This window comes from Ovis canadensis, chromosome 11 (genome assembly GCF_042477335.2).
Source record: "Ovis canadensis isolate MfBH-ARS-UI-01 breed Bighorn chromosome 11, ARS-UI_OviCan_v2, whole genome shotgun sequence".
In the NCBI taxonomy this organism is placed as follows: domain Eukaryota; kingdom Metazoa; phylum Chordata; class Mammalia; order Artiodactyla; family Bovidae; genus Ovis; species Ovis canadensis.
In genome coordinates this window covers 37,151,335-37,168,685 of record NC_091255.1, presented here as the reverse complement: position 1 = coordinate 37,168,685, position 17,351 = coordinate 37,151,335, and the positions used below count along the sequence as shown (strand labels likewise).

Below are 17,351 nucleotides of genomic sequence, written 5' to 3'. Positions count from 1 at the left end.
GAAGGACCAGTGTCCACCCTGAGTGTTCACAGAGGAGCCCACACCTACGCTTCACTAGTTGGTGCTGCTGAAAAGGCGCCTTTCTTCTGTGAAGGTCAAGGTTAATGGATCCTCGCCGTTTGTAGAAGGATGTCTTTGTGGGTGGTGAAGAGCATTAGAGAATGTTGTTCTGGAGGGGGCGTCGTTGCAGGGGTCCACACGACAGTACGATGGCACCTTCACTCCACAGCGCGAACAGTCCTGTGGTGAGACCACGCATGGGGTGTGTGCTCTGCAGCCTGACCCATCCTGGCTGTTTCCTTTACTGAACTGCAAGCCTGCTGCTGCTTTGAGAAAGGGGCCCTTTTCCATGACCCAGTGCAGAGCAGCTTCTAAATCGTTGTGGTCCTCACCCAACCCATCCTGATGGCGCCCCAGGGCTCACAACTCTTCACGCTGCTCACGGCAAGCTAGCCCCTCACCAGGGTGCTGGAAGGTTGTCAGTCCACCCTTGCAGCCAAGCAGCTCACTGCAGTGATGTCATTAAATTCGTGTCTGAAAGCAGGAAGAGGAGGCTCCGGGTTGAAGACTGCATGTCCTTTCTGATGGAGCAAATATGAATTGCATTTATTGATGCCCTCTTAATTTATGATACATTAAGAAGTGTATTTTAATTTTGGGGCATATAGGCATACAGGTGGCTGGAAAATTTTGCATGAGCATAAATTTCAGAATCTGTTTTCCCGGTAGCCTTTGAGGAGTGACAGAGATTTTCAAGAACAGTGCAGCAGTCATATCTGGGTTGTACTGAGTGGTCGTGCCTGAGGACAGGCGGCTGGCCACATACCTCTCAGAGAACCCTTTCTCCTGGGAGTTGGTGGTGTGAGCTGGAGGGGGCTAGGCAGCATTGGAGGCTTAAGGGGGTCACAGATGGGGAACAGATCAAAGTGTCTCGTGGCCAAGGGTTGAGGACCCTGAGTGTTCGTAGCCACACCAGTGGCGGCCAGTGTCACTCAAGAACACGCCGTGGGCCAGGTCTCATGCTCCGTGCCAGGCCTTTTACCTCGTGGTGTCTCCATGACAACCCTGGGAGCTCAGGGTTAGAGTTCTCCCAATTTGGGGCTCAGAAGATTGGTTCCTTCCCCGAGTGACAGAGTTATGATTTGAGCGCGAGCCATCTGGCGTCTCCACCCACGGTGCAGCTCTGGCTCTTCCACTCTGTGGCCTCCCAAGGAGGAAAAGCGTGCGTCCATGCCCGTCCCCCATCCCTCTGCTGCACGGTTGGGAAGTGCCACGTCCGGCGCTGGGAGGTGGTGGGACAGAGAGCTTGCGATCACTTAATGGCTGTGGCTCGAAAGCCAGAGTGACCTCTGGCTCACAGTAGGGCTCATTGGGCTGCCTCGGTGATGGGGACGGACTGCGCAGACAGGCTGAGGGACCAGGACACCATTCTGGTTCTCTGGTAAGAGACTTGGCTCTTCACGTGAAAGGACCGCTCCTGGCTGCTCCCCCCAGCCCTCATTTTTCTCTTCTCCCACAGCTCTTTGCAGTCATCCTTCTTCTGTCCTCCCCACTGTGGCTCTTGGTTATATATAGTCCCTGTCACCTTGGAGGTGACAGAGAAAAACAGAGATTAGGTGGGGGGCCAGTATGACTTCCAAGATGACAGAGTGACCCAAAGCGCAAGGAACGTGCTAACCAGCCCCACGTCAGCTGAAATGCATTTACCCAAATGCACCCAAATTTTGGGTGACATCTTGTGTCTGCTCTGTCATCTGACTCCTACCTCCAAACCCCGCCCCCTGCCGCCAACCCCCGCCCCCCACCCCCCACCCCCCCCCCCCCCCCCCCCGCCACCACCCCGCCCCGCTTCCTCTCGACTAAAGCCCCCAGCTGGTGGCCAGCACTCTGTAAAGTGAGAGGCCCCTGGTTAAGGCAATAGCCCTCAGTTTAAGAAGCACAGTTTTCACCAGGGCATGGAACTACAAACCCAGCCACCCGCGGACACATGGCCTGGACCACGCATCCCCGCAGGCCAAGCGGCCGCAGAGTGTGCAGGCCAGGGTCCCCCTGCGCTGGCCAGGGCTGGCCGCCACTGGCAAGTCCTTCCTCTCTGGCCCACCTTTTCTACACTCCATAATAAGTCCCCCTTCTGTTTCCACTTGTCATTACATCACCCTTCATTCCAGCAAACTCTCGTCATGTGTTATTTCTAAGCCTACATATTATTAGCATTCAAGGCTGGCAGTCCTCTGATGCCGTGTAGGAAGGCACCCTAATCTCACCCGCAGTGTGTTTCCAGGTCCCACTGTGGGACGACCGGGTTCTGGAAAGAATTAGTGCCCCCTCCCTTCCACATACCCCTGGAACTTGAGTAAAAGGAGAGCATGCCTCAGACCAGCGCCCGCCCACAGCCTGCACACTAGGACAACACAGGCGGTGTTCCTCTTTCTTGTTCCCCTTCTGGCACACAGTTTGGCTTCTCTGGTGGCCCAGCACTAAAGAGTCCACCTGCCAATTCAGGAGACGTGAGTTCAGTTACCTTGGGTCAGGAAGATCCCCTGGAGAAGGGAATGGCAACCCACTCCAGTGTCCTTGCCTGGGAAATGCCATGGACAGAGGAGCCTGGCGGGCTACAGTACCTGGGGTCACAGAGTCAGACATGTCTGAGGAACCACAAAAGCACGTGGTTTACTTATTTTTGGTTTTGTCTGTTTTCATCCGCTGCACCCCCAACACACACACACACAGACACACACAAATAGCAACTCAGTGAGGCCAGTGATTTGTCTGTTTGGCTTACTGCTGATATTACCAGTGCCTAAAATGATGCCTGGTGCCCTGGACATGTTCTGTCGATGTTTGTGAAATAAATCAGAAGCCGAGAGAGAACCCAGAGGGTATCGGCACTGTTTCTGCTTTCCCAACCACACTGGCAGTGGGGACCTTCTGTTTCATTTGTGGATTAAACACTGATCAAGCGACTCCATGTGAATGTGTGTAAAGAATCTACATGCCCAACAGCGCTAACGGTGGCACTGGTGGCTCTTGTTAGGACTGTAGTGGTGGGAGCAGCGGGACTTGCTGGATCCAGGCACCCCATGGACATACATGGTGCGTTCTGGGGAGGAGGGGACCCCAGTGGGGAGGCTCTGAATGCCTAGTTCATGCTATCCAGGGGTCCTTGTTAGCACTGTTTATAGAGGGTGCTCAGTTGCCGTGATCTTCGCTCCAAATACCTCTTGCCTGAGAATTGAAGGGCAGCTTTTCTTCACTTGATGCTTCAGGACATCTCTGGCAAATCAGAAAATACTTTAAAATAATAGAAGGTGTGTGTGTGTCAGTCACTCAGTCGTGTCTGACTCTTTGTGATCTCATAGACTGTAATTATAAAATATGTGAATGTAAAAAGGAGTTTGGTCTCCGAGAAGGTTTCTTAATGGCGACAGCTATTTCAAGTGGGACCTTGGCCCATTCGGACTAAGGTGCGAGGTGCAGCCCAAGACCGTAGGCGCCAGAGAGCTGCGCCTTCACACTGCTTTCAGCACTCAACCGGTAAAGCAAAAGTGTCCTCATGGGACGCTCATAGTTTCCCAAATAATTCGAGACAAATTATTGTTTCTGCTGATGGTGTCTTTACTGAAGAATCTTAGTTACAAGTAAGAGGAAATGACTCTGGCTCCTTTAGGTTAAAGAACAAGTGATTTATTTGAATGACAGTGGGTCACCTGTGAGACTCTTCAAGTGTTGGTGGGGCCAGACAAGTCTCAGGAAGAGTTGGAAGACAGTGGCCTACATGTGTGGCACACCCTTCTGGAGTGTCCCCTGGACTGTGGCTGAGCCCCACCTCTGTCCCTCCAAACTCACAAAGTTCCTGGAGAAGCAAGCCTGGTTGTCTTCACATGGGCTTCACTGCTAGACCTGCCAGCTGTGACTGTAGGGACAGGGTCAAGTTGAACAGACGTGGCCGCTGCCTCCTCCCCTGCCAAAGATGTGTTCTTTTGAGGTTTGGGACTCTGAGGCTCAGTTCAGATCTACCACCCAGTAGCCTTTTGCATCCTGGTCAGATGATTTGCTTTAAACAAAACAGAACAGATGGGTAGGCGTCTGGTGTGTTGAGAAAGCCTGCTGCAGACGGCCAGTCCTCCCTGCCTGTCTCTACCTGAGCCAGAACTTTGGCCTGAGCGCCTTCCTGTCACCTTGCTCATCGTCCCTAATTAACCCCAGGTGATGTTTCCCGGCCCACAGGGCCCAAACGAAGGGGTGAGTAACGGTGAATCCACAGCCTGGCCGGAGCCATCCAGAAATCATCCGACACTTCGTCAAGAGGGAACTGTCAGAACAAGATATCCATAACCAAGCTCCTGACGGTTGTGCTTGGAGACGCTTGAATTTCGGCCAGACTCCAGCCAGAGTTCCATTCCCAGGGGTGACGTGCAGCACGGTGAGGGGATATTGCTCAGCAGATATTGACGCGCCAGGGAATTGGCATTCAATTACTGACTTGACAACTCATCATAAGCTGCCTTGGACAGCTGATATGAAGGATTACCTAGTCACAATTGGATCCTGTTGTTGAATTGCGGCGATCGCCAGGCCGAACTTATTTCAGGGAAGGGAAACGAATGACACTTTAAGCACACAGATGGAGACTAGCGACCAGTCAGCACTCTCTGTGCAGGAAGCAGCACTGATGGCTGGGTTTTCACACGCTTCCTCCAAGGAATGGTGTCTTCTGTGGGATGTTTTGTTTTTGTTTTGGGGAGGTGGGGATGGGTTTGATTTTCCACCTCTCCCATGAGGCCTGTAAAAAGACGACCCATATCTTCACTCCATCGCACCTGGCCCATGGTAGGCACTCGGTACATTGTATGGAGTGTGATTCTGGTGTGGGTCAGCCCTCGGTCAGGGCACTTGACCAATATGTCTGGCCGCTCCATCAGAGCCTCGTTTGCCCTGGGCCAGTGTAGTGACCTCTCAGGTCCTCACGTTGGGGCTCCGTGGGCCAAGGGTCAACTCGCCAGCCGACGGCTGTGACAGGGCCGCCTGACGTCCAGCAAGGCCCTGGTTCCTAGAGCCCAGACACCCGGAGCCTGCCTTTCGCTCGGCCTTGGTCCAGCTCCTCTGCCCCGTCTCGTGCAATCTTAATTCCTTTTAATTTCCTGTTTCCAGGCAAGTCCTTTTTTCCTCGCCTCTCACCCCCAACCCCTCCCAGGTCACCCTCCCTGCTTCCTGCTGAGAACCACGCTGTCTCTGGCCCCCAGATGTTCCCCGCACCACCCTCCCCTCGCTCAGTCTGCAGAGTTGCTTCCTGGTGAGTTTTTCTGTTTACACAGAGGACGACTTCCTGTCCACATTGAAACAGGGTGCCCGCTGGGGTGGGGGTGAGTGCTCCCCATGTGGTGGACTGTCAGAGCACAGGAGTGAGTAGCCAGCATCACATCAGCACAGATCCAGCCCAGCCATACTCGGGGACACCAGACTCATCCCTCCAGAGACTCACTCCAAAGACAACCCCAGAGCCTCAACCTCAGGGAGCTGGCACCTTCCAGAATGGAGTCAGTACCAGCATGTGCCAGCCCCTGCCCCCAAGGTGGGGGGGGGGCTGGGAATGTCACGTGACCCTCCCACAGCCTGGGGACACGTGTGTCACCTGTTGGCCCCAGGGACCAGAGGGGTGGGGCAGCCGGCTCACACAGGCCAGCACGGGGCCAAGCTGGGCTCTGCAGGTCCTCCCCGTGCTCTGCACCAGGAGCCTAAGCTGAGACCTTCTCTGAGGTCAGACACTCCTCCGGTTGGTGTGACTCGAAGCCACGGGAGCGTTAAGATCCGTGTGATTCCAGTTTTCTTTATTTTCAGTCAGAACCAAAGCATAGGCACTTCCCAAGCCCGTCCTTTGTCTTCAGATGTGTTTCTTGGTATTTCTAGAGGGGCTGTGCCATCACTTCTGGTTCCCAAGCCCCGTCTTTTCACTCCTTCACCCCCTGGACCTCCGCGGGCCACCAGGCCACCTCCTCCCCACCTGACGCTCCATCCCAGCCGGTCCTGTGACTGCTCCCGCCCTCCTGGGCTCTCAGAAGGGCCACATGAGGCGGATCGCCCCGAGCCCCCACTTTCTCACCGAGAAATGGGGGAAAGCTATTGCTCTGTCAGCTCATTGCCCAAAGGTGAGAATGCGACTGGGGTGTGAGCACTGGAGAGCTTTCAGAGCACGTGTGCCCCGTGGCAGAATGGGAGCCCTGACATTTGTACTTCTCGTCTCGCCGTCTTTGTCACGGCTGCCACCATCGCGAGTGGCCCCCAAGTCCCGCTCTGCCCATCCTCCCTTCCGGTCAGACGCATCCCGATGCTGGGCACACCTGCCCAGTGCCCTTTAGCTTTGCTTTTCCGTCTCCCTCTGCCGTCTGCAGCTGCATCCTCAGCACGCCCCTGCCCTGCCCTTCCCCAAAGGGCTTTCCCATTTCGCTTTTCCATGGCTTCTCTCACCTGGTGTCCACTTGGCTGGGCTCTGCCTGCTTTCTGACTTCAGCCAGCGCCTCGCCCGGCACAGCTGCCCTTCCTGCGGCTAATAACCGACATGGATGCTGCCAGATATTCCACTCTGAGCATCCAGCCTTTCCTGGATGCCCGTCATCACCGCTGGGCCTCGGCTAGGATCGGGCTGCTGCTCAGCTAAATGCCACCCAGGTGTTCCCCTGTTTTTGCTGCTCTTCCTTCCCCTCTGGAGTGAGTGACGTTTGATTCCTGTCGTTAAGCCAAGAGGCCGGCTCGCTCATCTGCCGCACACAAGGCGCCATTCTCGGGCCGTGGGTCACACGAGGAGTCGAGATGACTGTCATCGTAGCTGCCATTTATGGAGTGCCAGTTATGATCTCGAGGTTTTATAGACTTCCTTTTATTGAATCCTTACAGCAAGCCTATGAAGTCGATACTTTTAGGCTTGTCCTGCAGGTGGTGGACCTGAACTCGGTGTCCAGTAGCTTTCCCAGCATTTCATAGCTGAAAAGTGGGCTGGCCTCCAGCCAGTGCCCCTTCCGCACATGGTCCCTGCTTTCGGAGAGCCTGTGACCTGGGGAAAGAAGTGTTAACAAGTAAGATAAGAGTTGAAAAGTGGAGGCCAGTCAATGGAGAGCAGTGGTCTGGCCCTGTGTGTCTCTGACTTCAGGGAGGTGGGGGTCTCTGTGGGTGGAGAGGTCTTCGTGGAGAAGTGGAATCCAGGCTGGGGTGAGAAAGGGCGTGCACACAGAGGGGCAGGAGGGTGAGGAGGAGGGGTGGGAGGTCTGGTGAGGAGATGCGGGGAGCCCGTGAGAGCCTCGGAGGAAGGTCTCCCCAGCAGAGAAAGGGAAGTGCCAGGACAGAACAAAACCAAACTCAGCACATCAGAAGTGACTTCAGAACAGTATTCTGATGAAAGCCCAGTTTGGGGAGAATTCAGATAGGAGACTGAGGTGTGAAACAGATTCAGGAGTAGGCAGGCCAGTCTTCCCACTGTGTCTGGACAGACCCAGGCCCCCATGGTGGTTTCTTCCAGCCCAGCCGAGCTGCCAGGTGGGTCGGAGGAAGGCGGCTTGTGCCCACACCCCGTGGCCAATGAGGAAGGAAGACACAGCTCCTGAGTGGGCAGGTCTGGGCCAAGGGGTGAGCTCGAGGGGAACTGCCACGCTTCAGCCCTTCAGCCTGAAAATCAGAATGTCAATACGTTCACCGTCTCTGTACTGTGTCTACTCTTCTCATAGCTTATTTGCCTAGTAACAGGATTAAAGAGGATATTTACATGAACTTTTGAAAACAAATATCCAGTTTTGTCTTTCCTCCTGCTTATTCCTCACCCCCAACTCAGGAGGCTGCTGCTGCGGGGAAAAAAAAAAAGTCTGTTTGATCAGTGAGAACCCACTGGTTAATACATAAGCAAATGTCACCTATTGGGGGAGGGGACAACTAGAGGAGTCCTCCATAAATGTCCTCTGTGAATCTTCAGCGGCTGCATGAGGGCTGTTTGAGGCCTGATCCTTCCCACGAGAAGAACAAAGCAAATCGGATAAGATTTGTTTCGGTTCCAACCAACCAACCACAGCCAGTAGCCAGTATGGCTTTCCTTGTGATGAGCAAGAACCAGATAAAAAGACTTGCAGATAAAGTTGGCCTTTGCACCCCGCCCGCACCTGCTGCATGTCTCCCCTCCATTCCCCAATCCTCTCCCCTCCAGTGGCTCCCCGCCCCAATGCTGATCACTTGGGTTTTCTTGCAGTTTCCTAAGAGGCACAAGTGTGCCCTGTCGCTCAGTCATATCTGATTCTTTGGCGGCCCCATGGACTGTAAGCCCACCGGGCTCCTCTGTCCATGGGATTTCCTAGGCGAGAATGCTGGGGTGGGTTGTCACTTCCTCCTCCAGGGAATCGTCCCCACCCAGGGATCAAACCCGCATTGGCAGGCGGATTCTTGACCACTGAGCCACCCAAGAAGCCCTTCCTAAGGGGAGAACTGACCAGCCCAAGGGCCTGCTCCCGCTCTCTCAAGAAAAGCCAGACTCCACACCCCGCCTGTCCTCGTCCTCCCCATCAGTAAGCACTCGGAGCTGTTGCCCTCGCTCCACTGTGGCAGAGGTGTTGGCCTCACAGCTGCCATAGTTTGCTGGTTTCCACTGTTTCACTGGAAAAAAACCATGTCCCCTGAATCCCGATGAACAATCTCCAGCAAACACAGCACTGTTCCTGAGAGACTGTTTCATATCCTTTCCCCGTCTGCAAAGGACTTTTCCTCACATCTTTTTGGTAATTGCCGTGAGCTGGACTTGTAAATATTAGATGTGGTTGAGTAATACTCATCTGATGAACTGACCAGAGGAAACGGACGTTTTTTTTCCACTCTTGGAATTCTGGCACCCCAGGCCTGCCCCCCAAAAAGGGGCACTTGGGGATTGGAAGGGAAAGTCTGCCTCTCCCGGTGCCAGCAGGCCCCGCGCGGGGCGGGGTGACGTGTGGGTAAAGGCTCCCGGCGCCCGCAGCCTCGCCAGGTGTTCCTGTGCCGGGCTCAGGGGCAAAGAGCGTTCATTGTTTTGGAAATTGGCAGGTTCCCAGAAGTTCCACTGTCTTTCCTCGGTCTGAAATGTCAAACATTTCCTCAGCGGGGTGGGGGATGGATGACGGGACCCCCTGAGGTTCGAGCCCTGCTCTGAGGCAAGAGAAGGGAGTTCTGTCTCTCACATGTGGCTGAATGCTGTTCCTGTCCTGCCAGTGGCCAGTGGCAGCTCAGCCTCTCTCGTCCTCTGAACTGGATCCTCCTTCCTACATCTGAAGTGTTGGGGGCTCCCCCCTGCCTTTGTCTTTAAGAAATAGCAGCCTCTCTAACGTTCTGCATGGTGGTGGTGGTGGCAGCAGCAAGTTTTCTAATGATGCCTTTTGGTGATACTTCTTGATATTTCTGTAGATGAAACATGTCTGGGATTTGCTTCCAAAAAATGCACCAGGGGAGGGTACGGGTGAGAGGTGCACCGGGGGAGGGTATAGGTGAAACCAGGTGGGCCTCAGATTGACCCTTGTTAAAGCCAAGTGAAGAGTTCATCACAGTTCCATGGACTTCTCTGTCTATTCTTATGTTTGCTTCCATTTTCCCACTATAAAAAATTATAAAAAGGAAGAAAGGGGGAGAAAAGAAGAAACTCTTTATCTCGATTTTTCAGTCCAAAGACCTCTGGGCCTCTCTCTCTGATGAACCCTGTGCTGTATCTGGGATCAGGATTTCCCCCGGACAGGCCCCCCTGGTGCAGGAAAAGGGCAAGAGCATGGCCAAGGGGTCCCTGCCCCCTGATTCCAGTCGCAGCTCTTCCTCTTACCAGCTTTGGGGCCTTGGGTGACAGAGTAAACCTCCCAGAACCTCAGCCTCCTCATAGAAACTAGAGATGAGAATTACCTATTGCTGAGACTCGAGCGAGGCCACCTGGCCCACATGAATAATCCATGCACACCATGGCCTAGCTCTCCCTGGCTTTTCAGAGACCCTCAATTTCTCTTTCTGAAACAACCTTCAGAGGAGAGAGCCTCTATTCAAGGAAGGTGCCAGAGTTGTGTCCGCATTCCAGAAAAGCCCGAGTCCTTGAAGAGAATGCATTGCAGCGATAAGGTTTGCAAACGTCTGCTCTTTGACCCCAAAGAATCCACGAGGCCACAGTTGGCTTATCACTGTCACTCGCCACCTTAGAATGACTTCTTCCATCGGCCCTGGGTGCACCCCAGTTTACGTAAGCCTGGAAGCCTCATATCCGGAGGAGCCCTGTTTTGCTCTGAAAGGTTGGACATGTCAGCATCTTATTTATCATTGCTCTCCAAGTCCCCCTTTTCATCTTTGGATTAGAACCCAGTGTATCGCGTCTTATCGAGTTGCCATCTATGATGTCAGCCGGCGAAGCCCATTTTCTTTCTTCACGGGCCTTGGGGAACCTTGTTGCACCTGTCCTATGGCCCCATCTGTAGAACCCGGTTTCTGTGAAAGAATAAGTGGCAGCTGACAGAGGAATCACTGTGTTGGTGATGGTTCTGACAGCTCCCACCCCCTGCTCCCACCGCGCTGTGAACCGTCTCCAAGGCCCCGGGGACAGGCTCTCCTCCACCCTCCTGGTGTGGCTGCAGGGTTTGCAATTGGGGTCGAGCATCTTTGGGAGTTTGTCTCTTGGCCTCCTTGACACATCTTCCCAGCTCCTCTCTCCCTGTTGTCTGTCCCTTCAGTGTCCTTCTCATTGGCTCTTCTTGTTCCTTCCAGATACTCAATGCATTTATTCCTTTTTAAAAAAATATTTAGTTGTTCTTCAGTTGCTCAGTCATGTCCAACTCTTTGCAACGCTGTGGACTGCAGCACTCCAGGCTTCTCTGCCCTTCACTGTCTCTCAGAGTTTGCTCAAATTCATGTCCGTTGAGTTGATGCCATCCAACTGTCTCATCCTTTGCCACCCCTTCTTCTCCTGCCCTCAGTCTTTCCCAGCATCAGAGTCTTTCCCAATGAGTCGGCTCTTTGCGTCAGGTGGCCAAAGTATTGGAGCTTCAGCTTCAGGATCAGTCCTTCCAATGAATATTCGGGATTGATTTCCTTTAGGGTGGATTGATTTGATCTCCTTGCAGTCCAAGGGACTTTCAGGAGTCCTCTCCAGCACCACAGTGTGAAAGCATCAATTCTTCAGTGCTTAGCCTTCTTTATTGTCCAGCTCTCACATCCATACATGACTACTGGAAAACCATAGCTTTGACCAGACAGACCTTTGTCAGTAAAGTGATGTCTCTGCTTTTTAATATGCTGTTTAGGTTTGTCATAGCTTGTCTTCCCAGAAGCAAGTGTCTTTTAGTTTCGTGGAAACTAAACTTTTAGTTTCGTGCTGGGTCTTCACTGTGGCATGTGGGATCTTTAGTAGTGGCCTGTGGGATCTAGTTCCCTCACCTGGCATTGAACCCAGGCCACCTGCATTGGGAGTGCAGAGTCCTAGCCACCAGACCACCAGGGAGGTCCCCATTTATTCATTTATAGAAAGAAGAACATCTCGTGCTTCTTTCGTGTGCCAGGCCCTGCTCCAGGCACTGGGGACTTGGTGGAGAACCCACTGGGCAAAGGCCCTGCCGTGGATGCTCCTGTGGTGATAGCAGAGGCAAAGAGTAACTAACCAAGGACCTAAATCAAAGTTTAAGAAGGTTCACTGCAGAGACAGAGGACAAGGGTCCATTGCAGGTCACGGAGTAGTTCCTCAAAGCCCAGAAACTGATGCTGAGTTTGGGAAGATGAGCAGGATTCACTAGGCCAGGGGTGCTGGGAGAGAGTGCCTTCAGGACAGCAGGGGTCCAGGCCGGGAGGCAGGGCACAGGGCCTGTGGGAGGACCTGGAGGCCAGGGTGGCCTGAGGACAGGTACAGGGTGTGGCTTCAGGGGTCCCAGGGCCTTCAAACACCATGAAGTGTGTGGATTTTAAGCCATTAGACAGTTTTGAGCCAGGAAGCAGCCTGATCTGATTTTCATTCCAGTTCACTCAAGGGGAAAGGATCAGGTAAAGGGAGCAGCAGGTCAGTTCCCGCAGTGACCCAAGCAGGAGATGCTGGTGACGACGGATGCCCGGGGCCGCTCCCCTTGGACTGCACGCTTCACGCGTGGAAACTCAAACCAGATGTGTGCTGTCTCCTTCCCAGCCTGTTATTGTTCTTGACTCCTTGGTCCTCATCACTTGTTCTGCTTTTCCCATAATCACCCTGATTTAAAAATTCAGGGCCATTTGTGAGCCTCTCCTCTGGGCCATCGCAGCCTCAGTCCGGACTGGAGCCACAGGGGCAGCCTCTCAGGCCCACGTGGCCTCCCAGCTCCGATCCTGGATGAGTGTTGGTGGCATGGCTTCTTCCTCAGCTACCACTCAGCCCATTTTCTCCTCTTTCCTCAAAAAATGCAGTCTTCCCCCTCATCTTCAGGAACAGCCGGGCTTGGGAGGGCCAGAAATTGTCCTGCCACTTCCCATCGGTCCATCTGCTTCCTCCATTTCCATTATTTTTTAAGGAAAGATATTGCACAATATAAGCCTTTTCCCCAGCCAAGTAGTAGTGGGATTCCTGCCCAAGTGGAGGCTTTGATCAACCTGAAGATGTTTCTGGAGGGAGAAATGAATGAAAAAATGTGTTCTTCTGGTTCTGGCAAGATGAACTGAGATAATAGTCACACATATGTACATGCGTACACACACGCACCCACCCTTGCTACAAGCATCTTGAAATGCTAGATGAACTATCACACCACCCCCTCGAGTGTTAATGGATGGCTGCGTTTATTAATACAAGGAAGAAAGGAAATGCACAGACGAAAGACGTGGGGAGAGAACCAGAGCCCAGCCCCTGAGGTCATCGTTGGCCGCAGTGACACAGAGCAGGGTCCGTAGATACTGGAAAAGGCCAGGCAGTAAACGCGCTGGGCTTTGCAGACCCCAGACAGTGTATCACATCTCCTGTTTCTTTTTTGACAACCCTTTCAGAATATGAAAACCACTCTTAGCTCATGGGTTGTACAAAAACAGGTCACAAGCCAGATATGGCCCATGGGCCACAGTTTGCAGACCCCTGACGCAGAGCCTTGGGTTTTATGAAGACAGGAGGAAAAAAAATCATAGGTCCTCAAGAGGAGGTGCTCTCCTCTTGGTTCACTGGAGAAAGAAGGCATGTTAGAAAAAGTGCACCCACTGTCACAGGGAGGTGACACGTGGAAGCTTGCCATGAATGTTTTACTCCTTGCTCAGTATTTAAGCCCATGAGCATGGTGTGCTTACTTCGGTTGGGTTTAAAATTTACCCAGCCTGGATTACATCGAACCCTGGGCGCCTGTGCATAGAATTCAGGGAGTCCATGAACTTGGATGAGAAATCTACATTCTTATCTTCACAAACCTCTGATTGAGCTTTGGCATTTCTTTTCTTCAATTAAGAAAGTAGGCAGCAAACCACAGCAGGGCTAATCGTTGCTTGCGATATTGTCACTCACAGAAATCACAAATGTTTTCACACCAAAATATAGTACATGTATCCTTGTCAGAGGAACCTGATGGGCTGCAGTCCATGGGGTCTCATGAGTCGGACACAACTTAGCAACTAAAACCACCACCATCATCATTGTCTCAGAATTTTTAAGAAGTGCATTTCGATAAGCTTGTTTCAGCAAAATTGGAAATCTTAAAAACACTTCTAAACAATCATTGGGCCAAAGAAGACATTGTTGAAAATTTTTAAATATTTAGAATTTAGAGGGAATTCCCTGGTGGTTCAGTGATTAAGACTCCGTGTCTCCACTGCAGGGGACACGGTTTTGAGCTCTGCCTGGAGAACTAAGATCCCACATGCCACACAGGGCAGCAAGTAAATAAATAACTTAGAAAGTAACAACAATGAAACTATTTTATATCAAAACTTGTAGGTTTGGAGTGGTACTATTTAGAGGAAAGTGGAAAATGAATTAACTTTCAAGTAAAGAAGTTCAAGAAAAAAAAAACACAACAAACTAAATCCAAAGAAAGTCTGAATTGTAGAATTAATAAAAGTAAATGGAGAAATTAATAAATGAGAAGTGATCAGCAAAGTCAAACTTGTTCTCAGGAAAGGTTCATAAAAAGGCTCATTTGTGGCAAGGTTGGGGGAAAAAAGTGCACAACCAGGTGATGTGAGAAATGAAAAGGACTGAGGCAGATGTAGTGCTAAAATTATAGGAGAATCCAATGAATAGCCTTATGCCAGTAATTTCAGATACTCAGGAAAAAATGGGCAATTTCCCCAAAAAATATAACTTAACAACACCAATTCAAGAAGAAAGCAGAATTCCCCATGTGGGGAGCTGTCCAAGTGTGGCATGAGTGTTGAAAACACATTGAGCAGCTATTCAGTCATTCATCAGTTCAGCGGTTGTGCATGGAAACAAATGGCAGCAAATAAAATAATCAGAACTCCACACAGTATGTCCATTTCGCCCAATGGGACTTGCTACAATGATGGCGATGTCTGTCCTGCATTGTCTTTGTCCAGTAGAGTATCCATCAGCCACATGTGGCTCTTTAGCTCCTGAACCCAGATGTGGCCAGTGGTTACCTAGCTAATAAGATCAAGAACACGTTAGCGGCTTCCTACAAGAGAAGAAGTTGCTGAACCCTCGGAACCCTGACCTTTGCCAAAATAGCTCCTCAGCCTGTGGTGGGCAGTCCTGGTGGGCCAAGTGGCCACATGACCCCCGACACCCCAATAGTTTGTAGAGCATGTTCTCTGTCTCAGCTCATCTGCTCCTCACTGCCCTCTCGGAGCCTCAGTGGCTCAGGGGTCCTTCATTTCTCAGTGCTTGCTCTGTCACAGCCGTGCCGTGTCTCTGGCATGCCACCACCATGCTGGCCTCCAGGGTGAAGGAAGCACCGATTGCCCACCAGAGAAGTCAGCATGGAAGTTGGTGAGGGCATCGGGTAAATGGGCCGAGTCCTCCTGGCCCCTCGCTCTTCATCTGCATTGAAGGAATGGGCAGTGGTAGGTCCAGACGTGTGAACCAAGGGAGGCGGGGTGGCCTTGGCTGGATGCAGCGAGCAGACTGGCCGGGAGTACATTGTGGTCCCAGCCAAAAAGTTGAAGTAAAACTAGAGAATATTAATATTTTTTTAAAAAGTAAAGCAAAGGTCCCTCTCTCAGAATTCTTTCCAGATGAAAGACATAAGTTTCTTCAGCCCAAGAAGAAAAGGACAAGCCGTGTGGATGGGGAGAAAATGGATTCTAGAATCAGTATTTCTTTGTGAACTCTAAAGCCCTTTGCTTTATCACACCCTCATTAATGAGGACACAAAACATGGCCAGGTTGCACACAGAAGCCAGAGCAAGGCGGGCTGAGTGGGGAGGCCCCACCCGCTCAGGAGCACGGGCACTTTGCCGGCACAACTCTTCAAGTGGCGAGATGGCAGCCCTTTGGGGTCCCTGGAGCCCCTCCCTCCTGCCTGCGAAGCCAGAGGCTACTGACACCCCTGGCACACCCTGGGGCTCCCTGGAGAACTGCCCCGCTGTCTCAGAAGATACTTCACGGGAGAGGCGAGGCTCTCCTAGTGGAAAGCATTACAGGGGGTCTTGTATGCTTCTGTTTTTCAGGGATGATAATGGTGATTTTACTGCTGCTCGTGGCCATCGTGGTAGTTGCAGTCTGGCCAACCAACTAGTGGCCTTCAAGGGACCACCAACCAGGACACCTGCCAGTGATGGAGTAAAGCCAAGCATCCTCTTGGTACCCGAAAGCCGCTCTCAATAAATTCCCCCAAAGTTCTGAGCTCGCCGTGCATTGCTTCAGCAGAAACAAACCAGGTGGTGCCTCTGCTGAGGTATCGAGCAGGATGGCTCTTTGGGGCTCTGCCTTGGTGATTGGGGTGCTAGCCCAGGGTCCCTCGGCGGTCACTGCCCCTTGGCTGCCAGTAGACTCCGGCCACCCCTTCAGTGTCCCAGGCCACCTATGGGATGATGCTGAATTCCCACTGAATTCTTGGCAGTTTGTAACCTGGAGTGTCTGGTCTGCTCTGGGCAGTCACATGGCCACATGGGAGGCCAGCGAGCAGCCACGGCCACATGTGTCTTGGAGGGAGGAAGGGGCTGTGATGCAGGCAGGGCTCTGTGTAACTGCCCCCTTGCCCCCCCAAGCTTGCCACTCCTAGTGGTGAAGTATCTCTGGGCTCTACTTTGGGAACTACCTTTGGACCTAGAATCACGTGCTTTTTTCCTCCCTTGACGTAGTAAACCACTTTTCCAAAGCTGATGCATCTCTATCAGCAGCGGAATCAAGTCTGATGAACCAGGCGGGGAGATGGGAATGATCAAGCGGGAAAGTACCACGTGGGGTTCAAAGAAAGGTGTGATTCTGCAGTCAGAACAGAGCCTTTCTCTGGCTTCTAAACTGGCCCTGACCTGATGCAAAGAGTCGACTCATTGGAAAAGACCCTGATGCTGGGAAAGATTGAGAGCAGGAGGAGAAGGGGGTGACAGAGAATGAGATGTTTGGATGGTATCACTGACTCAATGGACAGGAGTTTGAGAAAATTTAGGGAAATGGTGAAGGACAGAGAAGCCTGGCGTGCTGCAGTCCTGGGGGTTGCAAAGAGTCAGACACAGCTTAGCAACTGAACAACAGCAACCCAGCTGTGGCAGCCTTGCGTGTGTATGTGTGTGCACTGCACGTGTTGCACACGTGTATGCATGTGTGATGAGGGCAGACAGATGGGCTGGACCTTGAGCGGGGTGCCAGGCCACCAAGGGTGGTGGTAGATTGGGTGGGAAGGGGCAGAGGGCCAAGCTTCGTGCCTTCCCCCTTGGCTGTCAGAAGGCAGGCCGGGCTGCCAGGCCTTGCTTTGCCATCCATGGCTCAAGGGAAAAGAATTGGGGTTGGTGATAGAAAAATTAGGGTGGTTTCCAAGCACAAAATTTCACTGGAAGAGGCCAGATCGGGTGTGTGGGAGGGGAGTTTTGAGGTGGCGGGTCTCCTGGGGATTCCCTAGAGACCACAAGACAGGCATTGGAGGGCTATGTGCCCCTGGCACAGCTTTATCTCCTGGGACACCGAGACCTGAGATGGCAGTGAGCAGGGAAGACCTGGGTCCAGACCCCGGGCCTCCGTCAGGGGAGCCCTGGCTCCGTGCTCAGTCTCTTGTAAGTCACAGCGAAGGGTGGGTGACCTTCTTTCTGACAGTTCTCCCCTCGAGGGGCTGGGTCGCTTCCAGGCCACCTGGGCAGTCCCACTGCCACCTGCACACGGCGCTCTCCCGGGAGGCAGTCTAGCCCTGGGCCTGGCCTGCCCGGGTCGCACTGGACTTGGCTCCATGTTAGCCAGGACGGTGTTGCAGTCACAACCCCCCCCAAATCCCGAC

The 17,351-nt window shown here is 52.6% G+C and overlaps 1 protein-coding gene across 2 annotated transcripts in view; it reads left to right on the top strand.

Annotated features, from left to right (window-relative positions):
• Positions 1-15,766, top strand: part of STX8 (syntaxin 8) — a 200,609-nt gene extending 184,843 nt beyond the window's left edge. For both annotated transcript variants that reach the window (XM_069603553.1, XM_069603551.1), the window contains one exon: positions 15,592-15,766. In XM_069603553.1, coding sequence (XP_069459654.1) covers positions 15,592-15,659 — 68 coding nt within the window. In that variant the 3' untranslated portion in view covers positions 15,660-15,766. The remainder of the gene's footprint in view (positions 1-15,591) is intronic.
• Positions 15,767-17,351: the final 1,585 nt, after the last annotated feature.